The sequence below is a fragment of the Dasypus novemcinctus genome, chromosome 21 (assembly GCF_030445035.2).
Source record: "Dasypus novemcinctus isolate mDasNov1 chromosome 21, mDasNov1.1.hap2, whole genome shotgun sequence".
Classification (NCBI taxonomy): Eukaryota; Metazoa; Chordata; class Mammalia; order Cingulata; family Dasypodidae; genus Dasypus; species Dasypus novemcinctus.
In genome coordinates, this window is record NC_080693.1 from 68173173 (window position 1) to 68198427 (window position 25255).

Consider the following 25255-nt stretch of genomic DNA (forward strand, 5'->3'; position numbering starts at 1 on the left):
AGGCAAATAATTATTTAAAGGTTTTTTTGCCATGTTATAGATTCTTCCCACCTGGGTAAGAGAATCACCCTCAAGGAATCTGAGCTCTTTGGCATCTTTATAGGTCTGCCTCTCTGACATGACCAGGAAATTTCAAGGAATTATTTAATCCTTCAGGGTGCTGGTTTATATTATTCCAGAAGACCCTTGATTTTAAAAAGAATGGAGAGGACATGTACCTTTTATAACACTCTCACCTGTAGGGAAAATGACATGTGCTATTTCTGGTGATTTTTTAAAAAATTTCTGAGCTTTTACTTCAACATAAATGGAAGAAATAATATATAATGAAACTTAAAAAGTAAATCCTGTATATTTTATTAACTGTGTTAAATAGAGACCTGGTTATTGAAAGTATAACTATATTGGTCACCTAGATTCAGCTGTGTGCTTTTAGAAGCGTAAAGACTCAAACACATGAAGTCTATAGTTTGTAATACCAATTAAAAACACCATATACCATATATGAGGATAATATTATTTATTGAAAACTTTTAATTGGAATAATTGGAATAATGAAATGATTAAGGATGAGTTTTGGCAGTCTTACAAAATTAAAGCTTTGGTTTTTCCTGGAGTAGCCAGCTTTGTAGATGTAAATTTTAGATATTTATTCACCTTTGAGTTAAAATTCTAAAATATGAAAGATAAAAAAGCATATATATTTTATTGTTTTCAAAATGTAATTTGCTATTGGATAATTGTTTTCAAGCCTGTTGTGTTGGAAGGAAGTAGAGGGCCCTATGTGGATTTGCGGGTAGTACGGAAGCAGTATCACAGAGTAGGCTGTCTATGGTCATCCTTAATGACTTAAATAGAGATTGGCAATGAATTGGAGGAGTGTGTAAGCAGGAAACGTTTGCTTGCAACAGCTGTCATCAGTTCATTGTGTGAGAACGAGGGATCATCAGGGAAACATACAACAAAATTTGGTTAAAATATAAACTCTCACCATCTACTTGTTAACGTTTAGAGTCTGCACATTTTCTAAGAAAAGGATCTTAAGGGTCAAGTAAATTAAAAAATGGGCATCCAGGGGGTTTAAATGAATCCAACCAGAAACTCCAATGAGGATTTTACATCAGAATTTTGGCTTTATGTATCATGGGAATAAGGAGAGCGAGTGGCTTCTTGCCCAAGCTGTAGCAAATATCAGTATCATTCCAAACTCCCTGCTTAGGTCAGACAGAATGGCAATTGTGCTCCTATAATCTGTTTGCATTAGTGGCAACTGATTAAAGAAGGAACAATTCAGACTTGTTTCCAAGTGCAATATAGATTGGGCTCTACTGAAATGTTTTGTACCAAATGTTGTCTGCTTGATTTTGTGGTATAAAGAAATTATTTTACCTTTAAAAAAATATATTCTATTGGTGAGTAGTCCTCAGCTATTTCAGTTTGATGAAATCTCAAAAACATATGTGCTACCTTTTTTCTATTCTCTCCTCCTCCTCTGAAATGAAGGCTTTTTAATGGCATAGATTTTGATGGTTTACTTTTTAAACCTTTTTCTTTTTACATAATTTTTATTGTAGATTTGGTTTTTCTTTTCCTCAGTTCACTTAAACTCATCTAACACTCTCTTGTACTTGTATCTAGAAAGTGTTCATTAAATATTATAGTGTTAACTTGAAAGGGTTATCTTAGAAAAAACTTGCCAGCACAATTTCACAGTAAGAGTAGCACTATGAGGTGGATGTGTTTTCCCTCTAGAGTTGTCATGGGTGTTTTTACAGGATGCTGATACTCAAGGCATTGTTAGAGTTAGCCATCTTCTTCATCCTTAGCTTTCAAATATCTTAGTAAAACAAAAGCTATTGTGTTGTTATTCATTGATTATTTGAATGAAGCCACATAAAATATATATAGAAATACAATTATTCACTCATTAAACAAGTATTTATTGAGCATCTATTATGGTTCAGGAATTGCTCAAAGTACTTGAGAATCATCAATAAACAAAACAAAGATCACCATCCCTGTGACACTTATTATTAGATCCCAGTTCAGTGAGGCTTGGAGACAGGTCAAAGTTCAAGTGGAGAAAGTTTATTAGATCGTGGAGCAGCAGGGGTCTGAAGTTAGACTTTGGCCCACTTGACTGACTTGAGTTTGCTCTTAAATTGCGTAGGAGTGGAGTATTAGCAAGAACAGTGAAAAAGTACTGACTTTTACTCTGTTGGGAAGGGGTCTTGGGAAGGATGAGGTGTATATGTTGGAATGCACGTTCTGTCTTTCATGGACAAAGGGTAGGGGTTTGGGCTGTTACTGGGGCAGAGACTTATTGACACTGGCTGGGGTTCACAGGAAGGTCATTTTGCCAAATGGGGCTAACATTCCCAAATTCTTAGAGTTAAGGGGTAGGAAGGGAGAGCAGGAATTGGGGTGACAATTCACTGAGCTGCTTCCTGCCGTTGTGGGGCATCTTTGGATTCAGTTGTTTCCTTTTCAGTGTGGTTTTTGGTTCAGCAGCTGGTACTGTATTTTCCACAATAGGATTATCTACATGATTATGGGTGGCATTTTGGAAGGTTGTTTGGGTAAACTCAGTTATCAAACAGATGAATGGACCTGCTGTATGAGAAAAATGAGAGTTATAAGAGGGGTAAGAATAGGAATTAGCCACGAAATTCAGGGCGGGCTATGAAACTACTGCTCCCAGGAGTCTAAAGAGAAGAATTAATAAGATTAATATGAGAGGGGTAAGGGGGAGTAAGAGAGTGGCAATAACTTAACATTGAACATTAATGATTGACAGTGAAATTATGTAATTTGGTGGGTTTAATAGTATGTAAGTACATTAAAAATCAGTTTAGGCATAAGAAGAGTTTATATAGACACACACAGAGTTTTAACAGGAATAGGAGACTTTATTAACTGTGGTTTTATAGTAGTGTTTTTGAGCTTTCATGGGTTTAAGATTCTCAACCAGTAGGGCTGCCTATGGCTCAAATGATTTTACTTTTTCCCAGGTTGTATAGTTTGAGGCAAAGGAAACAACAAATTATTATTACTTCCCCTTTTGGGCCATAGGTTACCTAGCATTTTAACTTGTAACCTTAATGCCTGCTTTGGTCTTGTTAGCATTTTAACTGCAGCTGTGGCCACAGTCCACAGAGCTGAATTTAAACTTAGTCCATTGTTGTGAGGATTCTTTATTGCCCTTTATCTGTTTTATTGAAAGGCCATTCATTTCATCTTTTTTTTAAAAAGATTCATTTATTTATTTCTCTCCCCTTCCCCACCTCACCCCGGTTGTCTGTTCTCTGTGTCTATTTGCTACATCTTCTTTGTCCGCTTCTGTTGTTGTCAGCGGCATGGGAATCTGTGTTTCTTTTTGTTGCATCATCTTGTGTCAGCTCTCCTTGTGTGCGGCGCCATTCCTAGACAGGCTGCACTTTCTTTAGCGCTGGGCAGCTCTCCTTACAGGGCGCACTCCTTGCGCATGGGGCTCCCCTACACGGGGTACACCCGTATGGCACGGCACTCCTTGCATGCATGAGCACTGCACGTGGGCCAGCTGCACACGGGTCAAGGAGGCCCGGGGTTTGAACCACGGACATCCCATGTGGTAGATGGACGCCCTAACCACTGGGCCAAGTCTGCCGCCCCGATTTCATCATTTTTTAATAAAAAGTTCAAACAGTGTTCTGGCTCATAATTTAAGATTTCATGAGGTGACTGGTAGACTTTCTTGATTACTGTCAATTTGGGCTGGCATCTTATACAAGGCACTTAGGTTTTCTAGGCAGCAAGTAGTAGCTGGCTGGTTACAAGAGTCCAATGCAGTGTCTGCAGCACTAAAAGCATACCTTGCCTCTTCCGAGAGCTGGAGGGGACTGATGTCGCAGTTGTTGGAATGAGCCTGTTGGACACTCGTGGGTGATGTTCACAGGCTGTTGGCGCATAAGAGGCAGCTGGAACTGCTGGGCTGGGCACCCAAGGGTCTGGTGTTCACAATATTCATTTTTTTTGTAGAGCCACTCTGCTGTTTCTCTGGTTTCAGTGGTATGGTTCTGGACCTTCATGAGGGCATCTACCTCAACAATTCTGAGAAGGGTGTTAGAGGAGTGGGCAGGGACATGTTAGACAGTTACTTGCTATTGCTGGCAGCCATTTCAGATGTCTTTCCACAGATCTTTTCCCCACAGAGGGCAGCTCACGGCAGTCCATTGTTTCTGTCTTATTTTTATTATTTGCAGTCTACTCCTGAATAGGGATGGCAGTCTTCAGAGTGATTGGACACTATTCGGTTAAGCCCTTCATTTGCAACAGAACTTGGTATGCTGCACATAATTGCTTTTTTAAGGGGCTATATTGTACTTTGGCCCCTTTTCAAAATGGTGACTAAAACCCAAGGGGTATTTGTTTAGAATGTTTCCTCTGCCACAAACTCCACCCAAAACCAATATTGGTGCTGGCCACATCCAATTCTCAGGGTAAGTTAAGTAAGGTCCACCCCCCTTACTACTTGAGTTTGTGCTAGTACTCTCTATACCTTTTTTTTTTTCTTTAAAAAGCAGCCTAGGGTAGCAGATGTGGCTCAAGCGATTGGGCTCCTGTCTGCCATTTCGGAGGTCCTGGGTTCGGTTCTCAGTGCCTCCTGGGAAGGCAAGCTGGCTGCATGCCATGGAGAGCTGGCCCATGCAGAGAGTTGTTCTATGCGGTGAGCTGGCCCGTGTGAAGAACTGATGCAACAAGATGACACAACGAAAAAGAGACATAGAGAAGAGACAGTGAGAGACACAACAAACCAGGGAGCTGAGGTGGCTCAAGCAATTGAGTGCCTCTCTCCCATGTCACAAGGTCCCAGGATGGGTTCCTGGTGCCTCCTAAAGAGAAGACAAAAAGAGAAGACAAGCAGACGCAGAAGAACACTCAGCAAATGGATGTAGAGAGCAGATAGCGAACATAAGTGGCAAGGGGGGCGGGGAGTAATAAATAAAAATAAATCTTTAAAAAGGCATAGTGCTAAGGGGAGGTGGGGGGCTCATTTCCATGCACAACTTCTTTTGATTAACATATACAATGGCTTTAATATCTGAGTTAAATGGGGGATGAAGTGTTTTCAGTACCCCAACAACCCCAAAAAGGCCATTAATTGTTTTGGAGTTTGTGGTATGGGAAAACATTATACTTTAACAACACCTAAGAGTTTGACAGAGGGGCATGGACCTTGTAGCTTGTCCAAATTGTTTGCTCATCTAAGGCTCTTAAGATATCATTGTCTCTGATGCTTCTCTTAATTCTGAAAAAAGAATTACTGGTTAACATAATATCATCAATATGACGAAAAAGGGTTACAGCCACAGATTCCTTTCACACAGCCGGACTCTTTGCCACCAGACCAGGACAAATGGTTGGGCTATGCACACAGCGTTGGGGAAGCACTGCAAAATCCACCATTGGCCTCTTTACGTGAAGGTTAATGTAGGCTGGCTTGACTTGCCTAAGGAGATACTAAAGAAAGCCTTAGCAAGTTTTAAAACAAAGTGATAGTGGCATAATTGGTTATTAGTTTCTTGTAACAAACTAGCAATATTTGGGACTGCTGCATACAGCAGTGGTGTTATTTTAACATACAATAATTTATTGTTCTGTACCACCCATGGCAGCCTTCAATGGCCACTCTTTTTCTGTAGCTGTAGAGCTGCTTTTTTAGCAGAGGTAGGGCAAATCAGATGAACACGAGCTAAAGCATCTGCCTCTTGATTTTCAGGCAGAGAGACTGTTTTTGTGACACATACCATTTCTTTTTTTTTTAATAATTAAAACCATGATTAACATACTTTTTTCTAATATTATGCTGAAACAATGTTAAATTTTCAGGAATTTTATACAATTTTTAAATATTCATATGGACATTTTACTCATACAACTTTGATTAACAGAGGGTTAAAGAATCTCTTAATTTTATAACAGTTTTCAAACATTTTTAAACAGTTTTTATTCAACTTAAAACATATTAAATGAGTTTAACTCTTGTTATTTCACTTTTTTCAAGGTGAAAGAATAAATCTTTTGTAGTAATTTGAAATAAAAAGATATATTTCAGGATTTGACTTTGAAAAAGCAAAACGTTAAACATTGCTAGGTCAATACATCATGTTCCTTTAAAAGTAAAAAGACTTGTTTTTCTTAAACATCCAAGGAAAAAATAAGGTTAAAGTACAAGAAGCTATTTTGATAAAACAGACTTTTTTCTTTGTATATTGATTATTCAGGAGGAGAACTTTTTATAAACTTTTACTAAAACAGACCAATGCTTTAAGAAACTTTGTTACTTTAACAGAGAAAGAACAAAATTTTTACTTTGCATCAGTGTGCTATTTGATACTACAGCTTTTAAAACTTTACAGATAGACCCAATAAATTTTACTCAACTTTAACCACAAAAAATTTCTTCTCCACGAACCTTTCGCACTTTCTGTATTCAGTCAGGTTTTGCCCCACATTTTCCTCTTTCTTAATAACCAGTCATTTTATCTTAGGATAAAATTACTTTCTTTTTCTTAATAATAAAAACACATTTTACTTATTTTCCATACTTAAGTTACCCAGATGACTTTGGAAACTGTTTTAAAGCAAACTTCTTATACTATACAATTATCATGATTATATTAATTAACAGGTATTTTACTTTAGCAATACAGGAAAAACTACTTTCTCCATTATTTTATGAAAACCTAAGATTTTCAGTGTAATCAAAATTATCTTCTCTTTACCATCACTTTAATATGCAGTCTGCAGTGGCTTCTGACAGATTTTTCTGTCATGAAGTTACTTTTTATTATTAGCATCAATTCAGTTTCTGTTTGATAATGATTTTCTGGAATTAGCTATTTAAATATTTAAGTTTAAACAATGCTTCCACAAACTTATAACTATTCATAATTATATAGACTATAGTTACTTCATCTTAAGACAAATTTTCCCTTTACTGAACACATTTCCTTACTTAATGTTACTTCCTCCAATACCTTCTGCACCTTGCCATATGTATTCAAGTTTTGTCTTACATGCTTCTATTCTGCTTTATGAAAACTAGCCATCTTATTTTAGAACAAAGCATACTTTCTTGAACAAACAACAAATTTCAGTCAGCATTTTCACAAACTTTTTACTTTTTTCAATATTCATTTAAGTTTCACATTTCTCATCCTGTTCAGTGAAGAAAAATAAACTATTCATTTCAATTTAGGCAGAAACAATTTTTTAAGAGGTTTGTAGTAACTTCATTAGTCAAAACTTACAATCTCATCATTTTAAAGATTTAACACATATAATGCTAATTTATTTTATTAGCATCCAAACTCATTTATTAATATAAGCGTTTATTTAATTTTTTGGCCATTTGAATAGAGCTCTTTTAAGAATTTTTATTTATTTATTTAATATTACCATTCAGAGGTATTAAAATATGCACTGATAATGAATAAACACAAAAAGAGTTTTAAGACACATTATCTGAAACATAAAACTCATTAACTTGATTCATAATTTTCACCTCTTTGGTATGGCTATTTTTAACTTTTCATAATTTTACATTTCTGATTTTACTGCTTTTAAGTTTTCTTTTTGGAATCAGTGTTGCTTGTAATATGCAAGCTTGTTTTTGCAAATACTTTTATTAGTAATTAGTAACCATTTAGGAATATTTGAGCAGTATAAATACAGTTAAGTTTTAATTATTGGATATAGGTGAGGAAGAAGGATGAGTTCAAGGGCCTCTTTGGAAAAGAGGGTATGAGAAAAGAGATGCAAATGTCCTTGAATCTCTTATTCTCAAACTGGTTTGGCAGGTGACCAGACCCAGACCAGATGTCCCAGAACCAGAAGGCAGGCAATGAGGACAATTCCCCAATGCCAGAGAGGATCACTGACCTCGTGCTAGTATTTTCAGAGAAAAGGAGGCAGGTGACTGAAAAACAGAGGATCTTCCAGAGAGGTTTTGAGACTTACCCAAAGACGAATCAGTGTCCAGGGTTGGTTGGTGAAGCTGCAATGGCAGGGTAGAGGATCACTACAGAATTGATCTGCCTCAACAAGGCTTCTTCGGTTTTGGCACCAATATGTTAGATCCTGGTTCAGTGATGCTCAGGGACAGATTAAACTTCAGGCGGAAAACGTTTATTACATCGCTGGTGTGGCGGGTTCTGAAGTGAGACTTCAGCCCACTCCCATGGCGGGGGTCTGAAGAGAGACTTCAGCCCACTTGACTGACTTGATTTTGCTCTTAAATAGCTTGGGGGCTGGGTATTAGCAAGAAGGTGAAGAAATACTGACTTTTACTCTGTTGGGAGGGGGCCTTGGGGAGAATGAAGTGTATGTGTTGGAATACATGTCCTGTCTTTCAGGGACAGAGGGTGGGGGTTTTGGCTATCTGTTATCTGGGCAGAGGAGACATTGGCGCTGGCTGGGGGTCACAGGCGGGTCATTTTGCCAAATGGGGCTAACACTTATATCCTAGCCATGGAAAATAAAGTAAACATAATAAATAAGTAACTTAGATAGTATGGTAGAAGGTGATGCGTGCTGTGGAGCAAAGTAAAAGAGGGATCCCCGTAGTACTTGTAGGAGGAAAAGATGAATGTCTTTCAAACCAAGCATATTACTACAATGATGTCTATTAAGCATTAAGAAAGCAGAACAATGAGAAAGATGAGGGTAGAACTAGACAGATTACTAAATCTAAGTAGGACTAGTCTGGAATTCATTTCTACATTGAGCATTATTTACACAGCAGTCTGATTTACTCTGAAGGGATAGGATGATCAAAGGTGAATCAGATGTGCCTTCTTCCCGTCAAGGAACTTACTAAATCTAGTGAAGGAAAACAACCATATAAACAACTATCTGAATAATGAAAGTTCCAAATAGTAAAATAATGCTTGTGGTTGTTGAAAAAGAATTATTATTTCCTTATAGAAACTATACCTATTATTTGGGTAAATTCCTTTCACTGGGTTTCCAATCGACCCAATAACTAAGATAGGAAATATGAAACTTTTTCTGTACTGTCAAGCACATTTTAATCAACTCTTCTCATAGTTGAGCACAGAGAACATTACAATATAGAATGTAAAACACTGAGCAGATTATAAGTATGAATAATGATAAGGCTGTGAATTTGTAGCCTTCCAAGAAATCTTTTAAAAAGAGCTTTTATCTCAAATTATCTTTCCTATTTGATTTAAGATAGAAAAGTAGGATGCTTTAACAATATAATTATGTGAAGATCAAATAAAAGCAGAGGCTAGGCTGGACAGGAAACGTTCTGGAATTTTCTGTCAAGCTCAGGAGTTGATAGTAATGAAGGACCTGAATACAATTCTTGACATGTTCCCCTAACACATGCCCTAGACACTGATGAGGAATTTGAGTTCAGCAAACTCTTGGTAAAATGTATCTGCTGGAATAAGTCCTGACCCCAAAGTGTGGGAGATAGAGACTAACTGAAAGAAATTTTCTAAACTTACATATTCTGACTAAACTATTCTGTCTTGTCAGCCACCAGCTCAGCTCACTTGGAGGACCTCGCTTACCTGGATGAGCAGAGACACACACCTTTGAGAACTTCACTTCGAATGCCAAGACAGAACATGGGCGGTGCTCGCACACAACAGGATTTAAGAGGTTAGAACCACAGGAGGGCTTTAGAAAAGGCTAGGGACAAATGGAAACGTTGAAAAGGCAAAGAAAATTCCTTTGTTTCCAACTTCACAAAAGCCTCCTTTAAGATCATGGTTTCAGAAGTGATTGTTTACTACTTCAGCCCTAATGTTACAGATAAACTTAGAGATGACAATCATGTGTTTAGCTAGAGAATTTCTTGTATTTTCATTCTAGTGGCCATTTCTAGTGACATGCAGCATACTTTTTTGGAGTTTCAGACATCATCCAAAGAACTAATCTTTTTCCCACTCTGGCATTTTTCCCTAAGTAGGAATGTTATCTTTTCAAAGACTTTTATTTTGTTATAACCTCAGTCTAGCTGAGGGGCCTGTTATTGGTATCTTCTTGTGCCTCATGTTTGTTAAAAGTGAGCCAAATTATCTCTGATAACTTTAACAGATAGTCTGCTTTCTCTTGCATCTAGCAACTCAAAGCTTTACTACATCAAGTGCGTTTTTTATTGTATCTTACAGATTCTCTTCATCTTTCCCTTGCCCTCCTCTTACCCCTACCGCTTCCATTCCCTTCCCAGATAGTATAGTGCCAGATGCAAAACTCCCGCAGAAAGAGATTCATGCATGCCTACTATGCATTCTAGAAGTCATTATGCTGACAGTTTTCCAATGATGGCTAGGCAAATAGGAGCATAGAATAAATTATTATATTGCTACAATTGCCATACCTACCATTAACAGTAGAAAGCTGATGGACTCAGTCATAGTTCCCAATCTTTCTGTCTGTCCTGATTCCCATAGCTTCTGTTTGCCATATACCAGTTGCTTTGTATATGTAACGTGTATTTCTAGTCCAGAAACTGGAACTATGTCAAATACTACTTTAAATGCTGGTAGATTAATTATATCTAAAGCCTGAGTAGATTTGTCAAAAGACCAAATAAATGATTGTGCCAGGGCCAGGGTACAAAACCGTTAAGAAAGGAGATTGGATACAACTACTGATCTACATAGACCTTCAGATTTGGTTGAAAATGTGCCACATTGGCATCACTTTGCATCTAATTACTGAAAAATTTCTGACGTTGATTTTATTTTCTGCTTTGCTAATCATTGAACCATGAATGCTATGCTATGTAGAGAGCATAATTAATTGACTAGATTTCAGCTGTGTATTTTTGAGAGCTCTTCATGATGGATTCAGTTAATACGTGGTACCACGTGACATGTCTGCTTCTAGTATCTAAAGATTTGGTAAGGTCTTTGACAGGTGCATTCTGGTGAGCTTGAGGTTTATACATAGATTTCAGTTGTATCTAGAATTCTACAAAGATTTCATCCAGTGTCACCTAAACATTTGTTGAAACAAAAAAGTATATCCAAAGATTTTTCCAAAGCATACTTAAGTCTTTAGGAAGCTCTCTGCCTGAATGATACATTCCTAACAATACTTGCACATGATGTCTCAATTTATTGTTTACATTAATATGTAAATCTTGAGTTTGTCCATTAATGATGGTGTTACAGTCTTAATGTTTCAAATTGCTTGAAATGTAAGTCTAAATGGCTAAATTAAAATATGCCATCCAGTTGGGTACATTGATCCATAAGAGACGAGTATTTGCTCAGCAGTATTTTAGCCTTATAAAATTGGCATGTTTTTGTTTTTGTTTTTTTCTTTTTGAAATAAGCATGTTTTAATTCAGAACTTTGATGCCATGAACAATAATCTTTCCTCAAAAAGTAATGTTTTCTTGATTATTGTTTACAAATGAATTATATGAGTTATATGACTTAAAATGCATTAACAAGAAAAGAAGCAAATTAGGACAAATTTTCCATATGTTTCTGTAGAGCCACTTGCCAGGCCTTCATTATTTGCGATTATATCCAGAACACTATATTGTAGAAATAGGATCAGACTGTTTTCCTAGCACTTTTAAAATCACATCATCCTTTCTGATTTTATTTAAAGAAACTTGCAAATTACAGTCATATTTCAGTTTTATATTTTTTCTTATTCTGGTTATGTTGAAGAAGTAAAATTTTATCCCAAAAAAAAGAAGTAATAAGTGATTAAAAACCTTTTTGCAGTATGTATGAAGGTATATTTTTCTACATTAGAAGTATGTTTTTCTGCATTTTACAGTATTACTTCAAACAAGTCCTACAAAATAGTTTTTTTAATCACAAATCTGGTTTGTTTGGGTTTTTTTTTTTTAATTTATATTTATCTCCCCCTTACCCCAGATGATTTGTTCATCTGTCTGCTCATCGTTTGCTCACCTTCTCCAGGAAGCACTGGGACCCAAACCCAGGACCTCCCACATGGGAGGTGAGTGCCCAACAGACTGAGCCACATACACTTCCTGAAGGATGCTGCATCTGCTGGCTGTTCTTTGCGGCAGGGTGGCATCTAGGTCTGATGTGTCGGGAGGTGGCTCTGCTCGTCTTCTTTTAGGAGGCACTGGGACCCAAACCCAGGACCTCCCATGTGGTAGATGGGCACCCAAGTGGTTGAGCCATGTCTGCTTCCCCACAAATCTGGTTTTAAATGACCCCCAATCTTCAGAGATGGCAGTTAGTGGTCATATATAATGTAATATACCCAGTGGATACTAAGTTTCTGGTCCAACCAATTTCAAGTATAGAGATTATCTGAAATAATATCCCATGGCTATATGTCTAAAGAGTATTTGATTTGACAAGCATTTATTGGAAGCTTTATACAAGCAGAGTATTGCACTATTTTATTTAGAGCAGTGGTTCTCAAACTTTTTGGCTCCTTCACACTCTTAAAAATTAAGTCTCTCAAAAAGCATTCATTTGAATGGGTTATATCTGATGATATTTACCATATTAGAAATTAAAAATTAAAACCAATTTACTATTGAAATATCTATTTACTCATTTTTTAAAATAATAATAGATCCATTACATGTTAACATTAATGTAGGCTCTGGAAATTTCCACCTGTGAGAGAATGAGAGTGAAAAAAGTCAAAATAACTTACTAGTGTTATGAAAATAGTTTTGACTTCACAGAACACCTTAAAGTATCTCGAGAACCCCCAGAAGTCCCAGACCATACTTTTTTAAGAACTGGTATATAGGAATACTATTATAACTGAAGATAAGTTCTGTGCCTTCAAGGATCATACAGTCTATTTACAGAAAGGCAAAAAAAAAAAAGTAGTTTGAGAATTGGTTAGAAGTTGCTCATAAGAACATAGTTTAATAAGTACAGGCTTAGTTCATTTGATATTTGCCTTAATAGTAACTGCAATTGTTTGATCATAGTGGTAGTCTGTTGACTGCTGAAGCAAAAGTTGCTGGGGAAACATCTAAACTAGAATTTGGACTCCTCAAATGGGATATTAACATTAACATTTGCTTCATTAGTAAAAAGTCCTTTTCTTGAATTCTTAAGACAGCTGTTTTGAACAACTGTTCTACTGAAATTGATGTTTCCAGAGACTTAATCCAACAATGGGGAGATCATCACATAAATGCACTGTCCAGGAGTGAATTGCTTCATGTTAGTAGATTCCTAGCTGTCAACCATCCAAGAACTTGAGCTCTAATGAAAAATACTTACAGAAAGTTCTATACTATTGCATAGTATAGCTGGCTAAACACAAGTATCTTTCTAATTCCAAATCCTAATATCCTTTGACAGATACTAATTTAAAACTTTATTAAAGTTTTAGCTCAAGTTTCTGAACTTATTTTGAGGTCCCTATCTTTTATTACTATTCAGTTACCATTATATTAATGTAGAACTATGCTAGAAATTATCCACACAAAACCTCTCTTTCTGACCATCTTCATGAAAACTCGTATTCCTCAGAGAAATTTGCTCCCTGTTAAAAGGGAAAAAAAAAGGTAGTTGACTTTTATGGATAAATGTAAAAAATCTTATTGGGGACTATGTAGGAACTAGTGAGAGTTAAAATACACAAAGCAAAACATAGCACAGAGACTTGCACGATAGCTACTTGTGTTAACTTAACAACCAATTATTAATGATAAAACCCTAACTCTCCTGGTGTTAAATTATAGTCATACTGTTCTACTTAAAGAGATTACACATTACTAATTAAAACTTCATTTCTCAATATATTTTGGTTTCCTTGGGACTTACTAAATCCCATTACATAAAATGACATTCATGGACATCAGGTTTAGTTAATAGCTGCTTTAATAGATTACTAGGGAAGCGGACTTGGTCCAATGGATAGGGCGTCTGCCTACCACATGGGAGGTCTGCAGTTCAAACCCTGGGCCTCCTTGACCCATGTGGAGTTGGCCCATGTGCAGTGCTGATGCGCACAAGAAGTGCCCTGCCACACAGGGGTGTCCCCCGCATAGGGGAGTCCCACACACAAGGAGTGCGCCCCGTAAGGAGAGCTGCCCAGCACGAAAGAAAGTACAGCCTGCCCAAGAATGGCACCGCACACACGGAGATCTGACACAACAAGATGCCGCTGATAAGGATAGAAGCAGTCACAGAAGAACACACAGCGAATGGACACAGAGAGCAGACAACTGGGGCAGGGGGAGAGAAATAAATAAAAAATTAATCTTTAAAAAAAAAAAGTAGATGTACTAGGTTGGAGGGTGAATGTGCAAATGATAATCTGGTTCACTTGTGAGTCCCTTACTTTTTCAAAACAAAGAATCCTTTGTGAATATGACTGAGATGCATGTCATGAAGTTAAACACTCTTGGATTAGTTCACTGAGTCACATGTCCCTGAGGACATGTCATCTTGATCATTGCCTGGCTGGCTGTCACATCACAAGAGAATTTTTCCAACACTCTCTTCCATCCGTTTTTCATTTTTTAAATTATAATTTAGAGCAAATTTCTTTCTTCTTAGGTAAATTAAAAATCCAGAGATAGTTACATGTATATAACAGCCTGTATTTAAATATTAGCTCATTAGATTGTAAGCATAGTCGTATGAGCTAGTTCCCTTTATACCCAAGCAGCTTTTTCTGCAAAGACCTTAAAATTTGAACACACTGTACTCAGTATGGATGTCTTTGAATGTCTGCTGGAAATCAGTTTATTCTTTTCAAGAAGTGTGACTATGATGGTTTTTAGCAGATCTTTACTTGTTGAAGTAGCTCCAGATATATGCACAGAACTGATTTATATGTAAAGTAGCCTTATTTTGTAAATTCTATCTTATAGTTCGAAAACCCAAACCAGTAGCAAATACACAACAAAGTTACCCCATAAATTAGTACTAAAGAGAGAGGTAACCTTTGAGAAAAGAAGAGGCCATAAACCACATGATCTTCTCACAGGCACATATTGACCTCTTGAATTTGTTACACACTACTTTTTTTAAAAAAAACTATAGGGTAACATGGAGACAAATAGAATTATTAAATGGGGAGAGCCATAGACTGCAAAAAAGAAATAGAGGAACAACCATATGTTAAATTACATTCAATAGAAGGGGGTAAAGTTGAATGCTAATGTGAAAGATATCTAAAACCCATAGGTAAAGGAGTTATAGTTCAAAGCAATTACTTTGGCATCAGTATTTTTAAGTATTTAAAAAGAGGTAAGAAGAGATGGCAAATCCTTAATCTAGATAGAGGAAAGTAAAGAAACAGATGTTGACCATTTGTGTTTTAATTAGCTTATGAATCTATGCAAGAAGAAGCAGCAGGAGTAGGCAACAGATGGCATTGAAGTGTGAAAGTGACGGGAAGTCCCTGATGTTGCCAGGATTTCTAAAAATGATTGAGAAATGTGTAAATCAAAAAGACTAAGACTGTTTAAATTGGTCATCAGGAATGGGAAAACAAGGACAGAGTAAAGCAGCCTGCATTTGTATTCTGATAATGTTAATTATTAACATTTATTGAGCATTTACTATTTGCTAGGCTTCATGCTAATAGCATTACATTATCTTGATCCTCATAACAGTCCTATGAGGTATTTTTGTCCCTTTTTACAGAAGAAGAAACTGAGAAAGAGAGAGGGTTTAAGTAATTTGCTCAAGGTCACACAATTGGTAAGCCTGAACATATAACCCACTGTGGTTAAATGATCCCAGTGGCCTTAAATTAGAAACAGAATTGTGACCCAAAGGAGAATCAGATAAATTTAAGGAGTTATCTATAGAGAATAGCTGATATAGTATGAGGAAAGAGTTCTAAGCCCCATTAGAAAATATCAAACTCATGAAACTATGTAGCTATGTCACCTAATGTTTTTCCAAAGGTCTAAAAGTATTGGACTACATGTAACAATCCTCATTAGGGAGTAGGATACAGATACAACACCTCCACAAGGAGCATAGTGTTATAAAAAGAAAACTGATATATTATTTCCAAGGAAAAATCCCTGTTACAACCCAACTCCTGAAGGGCACAAGGTGGTGAGGCCAAAGAACACACCTGGCATTTAGTCAGGCATATAAGCTTTATTGGGACTTACAGACAGGAGAGAATCTTTGACAGAGGCGGGCCAAAGAATGAATGAAGTTAGTGCTCTGCAAAGACACAGGAAAAATGAGGGGTGATATAGCGGGTCTCAGAAAAGGCCATTCCATAGGGGTGATAACAAGGACATTCCATAGGGTATGAGAACAGAGTTCCTGCTAGGGTCCCATGGTGGTGCACATGGGGTTTGATGATGTTTTCACTATACCCACAGGAGGGATGTTTATCAAGGACACTTACTGCTTTGGGAAGATTATAGTTTATGATACCATCTATGCATTCTCTCCCCTCTGGTGAGAGTTGTTAATCTTTAAATTATGCCTAATTAAGCAGCTTCGTGCTGAGGACCTAGTGGGGGCCTGGCACCCACACCCCCTTTTTTATTAAGGTCTATTTTTTTCTTTGTCTAATGAGTTATATAAAGGTTTTAGATTGAGATTCTCCTTATTAACACATGTATTAATAGTACATATATTATGTAAATGTATTAATACATTTCAGTTTTGGAGATTTCCTTCCAGAGACATAACCAATTTCACTGATCCTTTTTTTTTTCCCCTAAAGATTATGGGAGAGTGGGGGGCAATGAAGTGGCAACAGGGATCTGCAAGGTAGCAACAAAATAAGATGTTTGAGTCCTTCCAGTTCATATTCAGTCAGTGTAACTCAATTATCATTTGTTTAAAATCTGATTCACATAAAGCTTTGCTTTTCTTTTCTTTTTTAAGTACTAAAAAAGAACCTTAAAGATCTTCTCATCCAGTTTCCTTGGTTTACATTTGATAAAACTGCCCCCAAGAGGAATTAAGTCTCTTGCCCAGGGTCATACAATAATAGACTCTGAACTAGAATCCAGATCTAACTTAGTTCATTTCTCTGCTCATTATACCCACCTCTGTGATTCTCTATTAACCTCTCAAATTCTAAAGATTTGGCAAGTCTCTCAGGATGATATGTACTGTACAGTCTGTTTAGTTAAAATGAAAACTAGACCTCACGTAAGTTTTTAAATTTCTGGATAAAAATATAAACTAGTTTTGTTCTGGAATTCTATTTCAGGAATAGTGTGCAAGGTGAAATATCCTATCTTACTGAGAAAGTATGCTCATTGTGAAAATCAGTCCCTCCTTCCTTTATTTTTTTTTAACAAATCAATTTTATTGACGCATTTCTTGAAGTTCTCAATAGTCCTTCCCACCATCCTCCAGTGTAATGGATTACTGTCTAAAATATAATGAATGATATATTGTTTATCTTTCCTCTTTTGTTCCTGATTTCTTCCTTTCACTAAAAGATTTGTTTAAATAGCTCTGTGATGAAAGAAAAATTTTCATGTAATTTGGGAGCTCTCAGCATTATTGAGCAATTCATGAGTTGGGTAGCAGCCCAATTAGAAAGTAGAAGGGAGCTCCGCCGAGGGAGTGGAAAGGGGAAGCTCATATAGGGCAAGCACAGAAGCAAGTGATGAAGTGTTCTGATTGGCTGACATTAAGTTTCCATTTTATATGAAGGAAGGGGGAGTCTCTCACAAAATGGGGAGCCGATATACATTGGTATGCTTGTCCATTCCAATAAGCTCTCTCTATGGGACCGAAACTAGTTTTATCACCAGGTGTTGCTTCTCAGCAACCCTCTAGGACAGGGGTTCTTAACTTTTTTTCCACCGACCCCTTTGCCAGTCAGATGAAAACCATGGACCCCTTACTTAGTCCACACTTATACTGTGTATTACTTAATAAATATATCACACCCACACCAACACTTCCCCGCAAGAATAATGGTGTGTTTTTTTTTCATTTCAATTCAAGCTCGCAGACCCCTTGTTAAGAACCCCTGCTGTAGGACTTGTTCTCCGAAAAACCCTGTAGGTTAATTGTTTTTGTCTTCTGGAAAAACACTACTTGGAAAGGGGGTTCCCTCCATGCAATGCCCAATGCAAGCAGCCATTTTATTTTTTTTTAACATTTATTACTGCTGTTACCGGATTTTATTTAGGTTCTTGACTATGCTGCAGAAATGAATTTCAAGAGCACATCAGGTGAGTCCGGCCAATAATTTATTCAGGCAGGGAGGGGTGAGAAATGGGAGAAAATAACAGACCATGTGTCCCAGGTAAAGAGGAAGGGGTGGAAAAGTGATAAAGAAGGCTGATTTACAAACTACAATTCCCCATTATAGGTTATAAATGCCCAAGTTTTACTTGCATGGCCACATGGCAGAGGAAAAATGCTGAGAGCGGTGCGCAGAGAGCAAGATGGGTCCACAGGCAAGAGAATGCACAAGCGAGAGGGCTTAGGCCCTGTGCCTGCCTTTTTGAACTTTTGATTATTCCACCCCTTTGCTAATGGTGGGGGAGGAGTTCCAGCTGTTTACCGTTTTGATTGCTTATTTCTCCCATCAGTCTCCTGTGAGGGGCCAATGATAAAGTCCTTGGGGAACATCCAGGTCTTCTCCTGGCTTCTGGAGGAAGTCTTCTTCTGAGTGGCAGGATCTTGTAGGGTGGGGTCTTCCAGCAGCCATCTTGGGGGTTATTGATGTCCATGTGAACTCTCTGCCAGGTTTCAGATCCATCTATTGATTCCCTATTTTACTAGCCTGCTTCACTGCCTTGTCTGTTTCTACTCATTGGAAAATCTGATAGGGGTTAGAATGATTGCTGGGTAGATTTCATGTAGTGCAGACCTACAGGGACGTGTGGCTTCCATTGACTGTGCTGAATTCTTTTGACTTCAGTAGTCTCTTTGTCCTAACCAACTTCTACAGATAGGTAGCTGTGTTGGTTATTCTGTAAGAACTTGTTGCTGAGAATTACAAAATAAATTCAGCTGAAAATCCTTTCTATTAAGAGTTAATGAGGTAAAATCATCATCTGGTACCTTCTATGTGAAAATGAATAAGCACTTTACAAAAACTTTTAAAAGCCATATTAAAAACAACAAGCCTAAATTCTAGCTTTCATTAATGGTGAAATTGTTTGGTTTATTAATCCTCCTGTGGATAATAATTATAAAATATGAACAACAACAATCTTATTTGAAGGCATTGGAGAATGGCCAGAAGCAGAGAGAAAGGGAAAAGGGAGTTTACATTTGAAAGATAGAAACAAAGCTGTGATATTTGCAATTTTGTGGCTTTTTTGTCTAAGGGTCCTTCTCAATTCATGCATGATTTCTGGTGACAGATAGCCACAGCTTTACTGGCTTGAGGTTTCAAAGGACAAGGTCCCATGGCTGCCAAAACATCTGGGAAGTTAACAGAGAAATCCTAGAAGAAAGGGAGCTGCCGAGTACCAGAATACCAAAATTTGCATGTAAACTCTACCCAAATCCTTGACTGACTACTGAACAATATACACGCAGAAGAGATCCCAATCAGCCTGGCAAAAAAAAAAAAAAGCAGGTCAAAGTTGAAAGAACTCAGCAATTTTCAACTGGAACTCATCACAGAGAAGAGTTTGCACCCAAGTTAACTTCCTGTAGAATAAAAATTAACATTCTCATGTGGAACATAACAGAATACACAGTCTCTAAAGTGTATCAGTTAAACCTAGTGTTAGTAGAAGGAAGGAAATAATAGATAAGAGCAGAAATAAATGAAATAGGAAATGGACAGATATCAGCAATAATTAACAAAGCCAAAAATTGGTTATTTGCAACAAAAAAATAGTAATGAAATTTATAAACCCCTGCCAACTCTGCTTAAGAAAAACAAGAGAATTAGATCCCATGGGGCAGATGATGGGACTGTCTTGCTTGCAGTTGCAGACTCTCTGTTCCTCAAGATGATCATTGTCCATTATCATATCCTTGTTAGTTGTCCTGGGTGAGTCCAATGTACTGCAGAGTAGATGTTGCAACTCTGTTGAGATTCAGGGTCCAGCTGGCATATGGACAGCCCAAAGATTTAAGTCTCTTGGACATAACCCTATCAACTCTAGTACTAACTATAGCTTCAAATAGAAGGGGCAGAAAGGCCATTACTATAGACTTATTGTGATTCTAGCAGTGAAAGAGTTTTTATCACTGATGTGGAGACAGGAGCCACTGGAGGTTCTGAGGGGAGAGAGAGGGAAAAACAGGTGTAATATGGGGATATTCTCAGGACTTGGGAATTGTCCTGAATGACATTGCAATGACAGATACAGGCTATTATATATCTTGTCATAACTTACAAAATTTTGCAGGCGAGAGTGTAAACTATAATCCGTGCTTAGTGGCAGTGCTCCAAAATGTGTTCATCAATTGTAACAAATGTACCACATAAATGAAGGCTGTTGTTAATGTGGGAAAATGTGGGAGGGGTAGGGAGCAGGGCATATGGGAATCCCCTATATTTTTTATTGAACATTTATTTAATCTAAGTATCTTTTTAAAAAAAACAAAATATATTAAACTAAATAAATAAATAGAAAACACAAGTTACTAATATCAGGAATGAAAGATAAACTATCACTACAGAGTCTACAGATACCAAAGGTATAATAATGGAAGATCAGCTACACTGAATTCTCTCTCCATCAGCATCTCTCTTGTGATGTTTCACTCTGGCTTCTTACCTGTCTCCTCAGAATCAGTCAGGTTTATGATAATATTGCTAAAGCAAAAAAAAAAGAAAGAAAAGGTGAAAAACTAACCTTCCATAAAGTACTCTCATCTGGTACTAATGGTCCAGGCAAGCTCTGACCTAACAATTATTGTACTACTACTAGTAAAGTACTATCATTTAACTAGAGGAATAGGATAGCACATTTATCTCTATTCAACACTGTCAACTATAATTTCCCCACTTCCTTTCATTGCCCACCATACTTTCTTCTTCATTTTTAAACTTATATTGCTCTGTCACTCTTGGCTTTATTTCTTCTTATTTATCTTTCTTTTGAGATTCTTTTGAGATTTCAGGTGTTCTCTTGTCTCAGTGGAAACTAGCAGACCTGAGTTCAGATTCCCTTACCTAGCATGTACCATAAGTCCAGACTCCCAGAAGGAAAGCTGGTGTTCAGCATAAACCATGTTATGGGTAAAAACAGTTTAGGCACAGTGAGCAACTCTAATCAATTCTGGGAATGGTGGGAATGCACCCAAAATCCAGACCTACAAGGACCAACCTTGCCAAGCAGGCCTTTCTAAAGGTAGCTGTCTCAGGTGTGCTGTGTTAATTCTTTTCTGCATGATATTATATTTCCATTTCTCTCCTCCCAGCCTTCATGTCATTGTTGTCATATATTATATAAATGTTATAAAGCCCACAATTCAAAAGTCCCTTATCTCTTAAAGAGTTGTAAATAATAAATCATACACAGTTATCCATATAGTTAGCATTTCTGGTACTCTTCATTTCTGTGTGTTAATCCATATTTCCACATAGTGTCGTTTTCCTTATACCTGAAGGACTTCCTTTAGCATTTCTTATATTGTTATCTACTGGCAATTTTTTTTTTTTCAGATTTGATATGTCTGGAAAAAAGTGTTTAGCCTTTGTATTTGGAAGGTATTTTCACTTGATATAGAATTCTAATTAACAGGGTTTTTTTTTTTCCTTTCCATAATCTTTTTTTCTTTTCTTTCCAAATTTTTATTGCAAAAGAGCACAACCCACTTCCTATGTCCCTTTGCTTATCTTCTCTGGAGTTAACATCCTATATGACCCCAAGAAGTAAGACATCACCCTCGTAGAACATGATTACTGGATTAAACAACCTATTTGAATTTCACTAGTTTCCCACTAAATTCCTTTTTGTGTTCCAGGATCTCATTCAGCTCTCACACTGCATTTTGTTGTCGTATCCCCTTCCTCTTCCCTGGTCTGTGATGGTTCCTTAATCTTTCCTTGTCTTTTCCTTTGCAGAGTACTGCTCAGTTATTTTGTAGAATGTTCCCGAAGTTGGATTTGTCTGGTGGTTTCTCACAATTGGCCTGGGGTTATGCATTTTGGACAAGAACCCACAAACAATGTTTCCCTTCAGGTCCTCTCCTCAGGGGGGAAGTGAAGTCAGTGTGTCTTTTTTTTTTTTTAATAACTTTATTTCAAATTGAAAAAAGTAGAAGAACAGAAAAAGGCAGTTCGACAAGTTATGGAAACATTACTCCTAAAAGGTTTTTGTCCAGGCACTTTTATCCCACCTAATTCCAATCACTAACTCAATTGCTCCTTTAGTGTCCAGAAAGATACAAATGAACACAGATTAGTGAAATCACATAGTCAAGGTCTCCTTATTAATGAAAAAAAAAAGCTTAATCATATTCATATCTCACAAAACCAAATTCTTTTTTTTTACCTGTAGCATTAATATAGTACCAACTTTGCTTTTGCTACAAAAAAATTTACAGTATTGTTAAATATAGTCCATAAATTACATTAGTTATATTTTTCCCTGGTATTACCACATTAACATCTTATAGTAAAAGAACATTTCCATAATTTATAGCTCTTGGTCCACTGCCTTTTCTCTTGCATTGTTTCTGGTAAGGAATCTGCTGTCATCCTTATATTTGTTCCTCTATAACTATTTTAGTTTGCCAAAGGACTGCTGATGCAGAGTACCAGATATGTATTGGCTTTTGTAAGGAGTATTTATTTGGGGTAAAAGTTTACAGTTCCAAGACCATGAAAAGTCCAAACTAAGGCACCGTAAGAGGTGCTTTCTCACTAAAGTCAGCTGCCAAATATTGAAGCAAGATGGCAGACCATCTCATCTTGGTCTCTGCCTTCCCCTCTAGGCTTCTTCTCTCAGGCTCAGCTATTCCGCTTTCTTCCCAGTTTCTGCTGCAAGCTGGTATATAGATTGTCTCTTTCCAGACCTCCTATATCAGTCTCAGCTTTTCTCCACTGTTCCCAAGCTCAGCTGTAAGCTGTCAGCAGGACTGGTCTCCTCTTGACCTGCTCCATGAGCCCAGCCTCTTGGGGGGTTCATGCTTAGCAATTCTCTCTCTCACATTGTAGAATCAAAGTATGCCAGCTCCCTTTTTTTCCTGTCTGTCCATGTGGTATGAATGTCCATGTATATCAGACCCAGCAAGGGGTCAGAGACTCAACTTGAGTCATGCCTCACTGACATAGCCCAGTCAAAAGCCTTAAAGCTTTTGTTGTATGTTAACTTCTTGAACATATGAAAGACAGTTTTATAATTACTGTTTTACTTTCTTTCTCTGCTAATTCTAACATCTGTTTAATAAGAACTTACTAGACTGGGTGATTGTGGTAGTATGAGTTGAGATATATGGTAGAAGTATAGGGGTTGACATGGTCATGTCAGGTACATACATTTGGAGGCTGTGTACAGAATGAAGCAAAGTTATTTGTGAAAAGCCTATTTAAGTACATAGTAAAAGCAAGAGATAAATAACCAAAATTATATGGCTGTCATTCATTGAACATTTGCTAGGTTATGAGCTAAGGGATTTACATATATTTTTTCATGTAGTCCTCACAAAATCCTTATGAGGTAAATACTCTTATTATCCTCAAATTACAAATGACAAAACTGAACCTCAAAATATCCAATAACTCCTCCACTATTTTAAGTGGCAGTGGAACAGTAAAAGAAAAAAAGGATTGTATCTGAGACATAGGTCTTAGAAAGAATCTATAGGACCTTCTGACAAATTAGATATAAATGTAAACATTAAGGAAGAGTAAACCTAGGATGAGTACCCAGTTTCTCTCTTGGAAGGCCAGGTTAGATAGTGATATATCATTAACTGAAATAAACAAAAGAGCAGTAAAATAAGTTAAGGAGTGTGAGATAATCAGTTTAGTTTTAAATATTTTAAATTTGGAATTTCTATTGTAAATTCAAGTAGACTAATTTAATAAGTTGTTGGAATTGCTGTGGAGGCATTTAAGAATGAGGTCTGGAATAGAAATACAGACTTGGAAACCATCACCACGTAGATAGCTATGAAAGCCATTAGTCTATTCTTTTGAGATAACCCAGGGAGACAATGAGGAAGAAAACAACAAAATATAGAACCTAGGATTAACAGTATTTTAGGACTGGGCAGAAAAGGAGAAATCATTAAAGATGTATCTGGAGGGAAGTGGATGTGGCTCAAGCAGTTTGGTGCCTGCCTACCACATGGGAGGTCCCAGGTTTGGTTCCCCGTGCCTCCTAAAGAAGACAAGCTGGACAGCAAACTGGTGCAGCGAGCTGATACAACAAGATGACGACACAACAAGATGATGACACAACAAGGTGACAACAGACACAGAGAGTAGACATGGAGTACAAAAACAACGGGCGGAGGGGAAGTAAATAAAATAAAAAATCTTTTTTAAAAAAATGAAAGCTATTTCAGGAGGAGTTGACCAGAAAAGAACAAAAAGAAAGTTTTGTTATATTAAGCCCACAAAGGGAGAGTATTTCAAAAAGTTGAGATTGGTTAACAGCACACTAAATACTAAAGAATGGTTAAGAGACTTAAAGACTGGAGGGGGGAATAAAAAACACTCTTGGATTTAACATTTAGAAGGTCTTGAGTCATCAACAAAGTTTCCACACCAATGCAAGGTGTTAATAATAGGGTGGTTTTTTAGTCTACCGAAGGGGTGCCAATGCAAAGTACCAGAAATCCGTTGGCTTTTATAATGGGGATTTTTGTGGGAGTAAAAGCCTGTAGTTCATAGGCCAAATCAAAGCATCAGCAGAGATGCTCTCTCACCAAAGTCGGCTACTGTTGATCCCAGTGTGTTGCCACATGGTGAAGCAAGATGGCCACCAATCTCTGTGAGGTTTCAGCCTTCCCCTCTGGTTGTCCTCTCTCAGGCTCAGTTGCTCTGCTTTCTTCTTAAATTCAGCTGCAAGCTGACACAGGGCTTGTGTCTAAGGGTTTCCTATATCAGTCTCTGCTGTTCTGCTGTCTTCCCAAATTCAGCTGTTCTTTCAGGCAAATAACTCTTCTCTCCGTGGGACCTCAACTGTTTGAGCTTTCTCCTTTCTGTCACATGGCAGGATCAAAAATGGCAGAGCTCTCCTGCGTCTGTCTGTGTGAGTGTCCATTTATATCAGACTCAGCAAGGGGGCGGGGTACTCAACCTGAATCACGAGCACTGATATAGTAGAATCAAAAGCCCTAAATCAATCTTAACAGATAATCTAATCAAAGGCCCCTCAGTTGAATTTAAT

The 25255-nt window shown here is 37.3% G+C and overlaps 1 protein-coding gene across 14 annotated transcripts in view; it reads left to right on the forward strand.

Annotated features, from left to right (window-relative positions):
• Positions 1-25255, forward strand: part of TANC2 (tetratricopeptide repeat, ankyrin repeat and coiled-coil containing 2) — a 593508-nt gene that overhangs the window by 432797 nt on the left and 135456 nt on the right. For all 14 annotated transcript variants that reach the window (XM_071210733.1, XM_071210734.1, XM_071210737.1 and 11 more), the window contains one exon: positions 9550-9675. In XM_071210733.1, coding sequence (XP_071066834.1) covers positions 9550-9675 — 126 coding nt within the window. The remainder of the gene's footprint in view (positions 1-9549; positions 9676-25255) is intronic.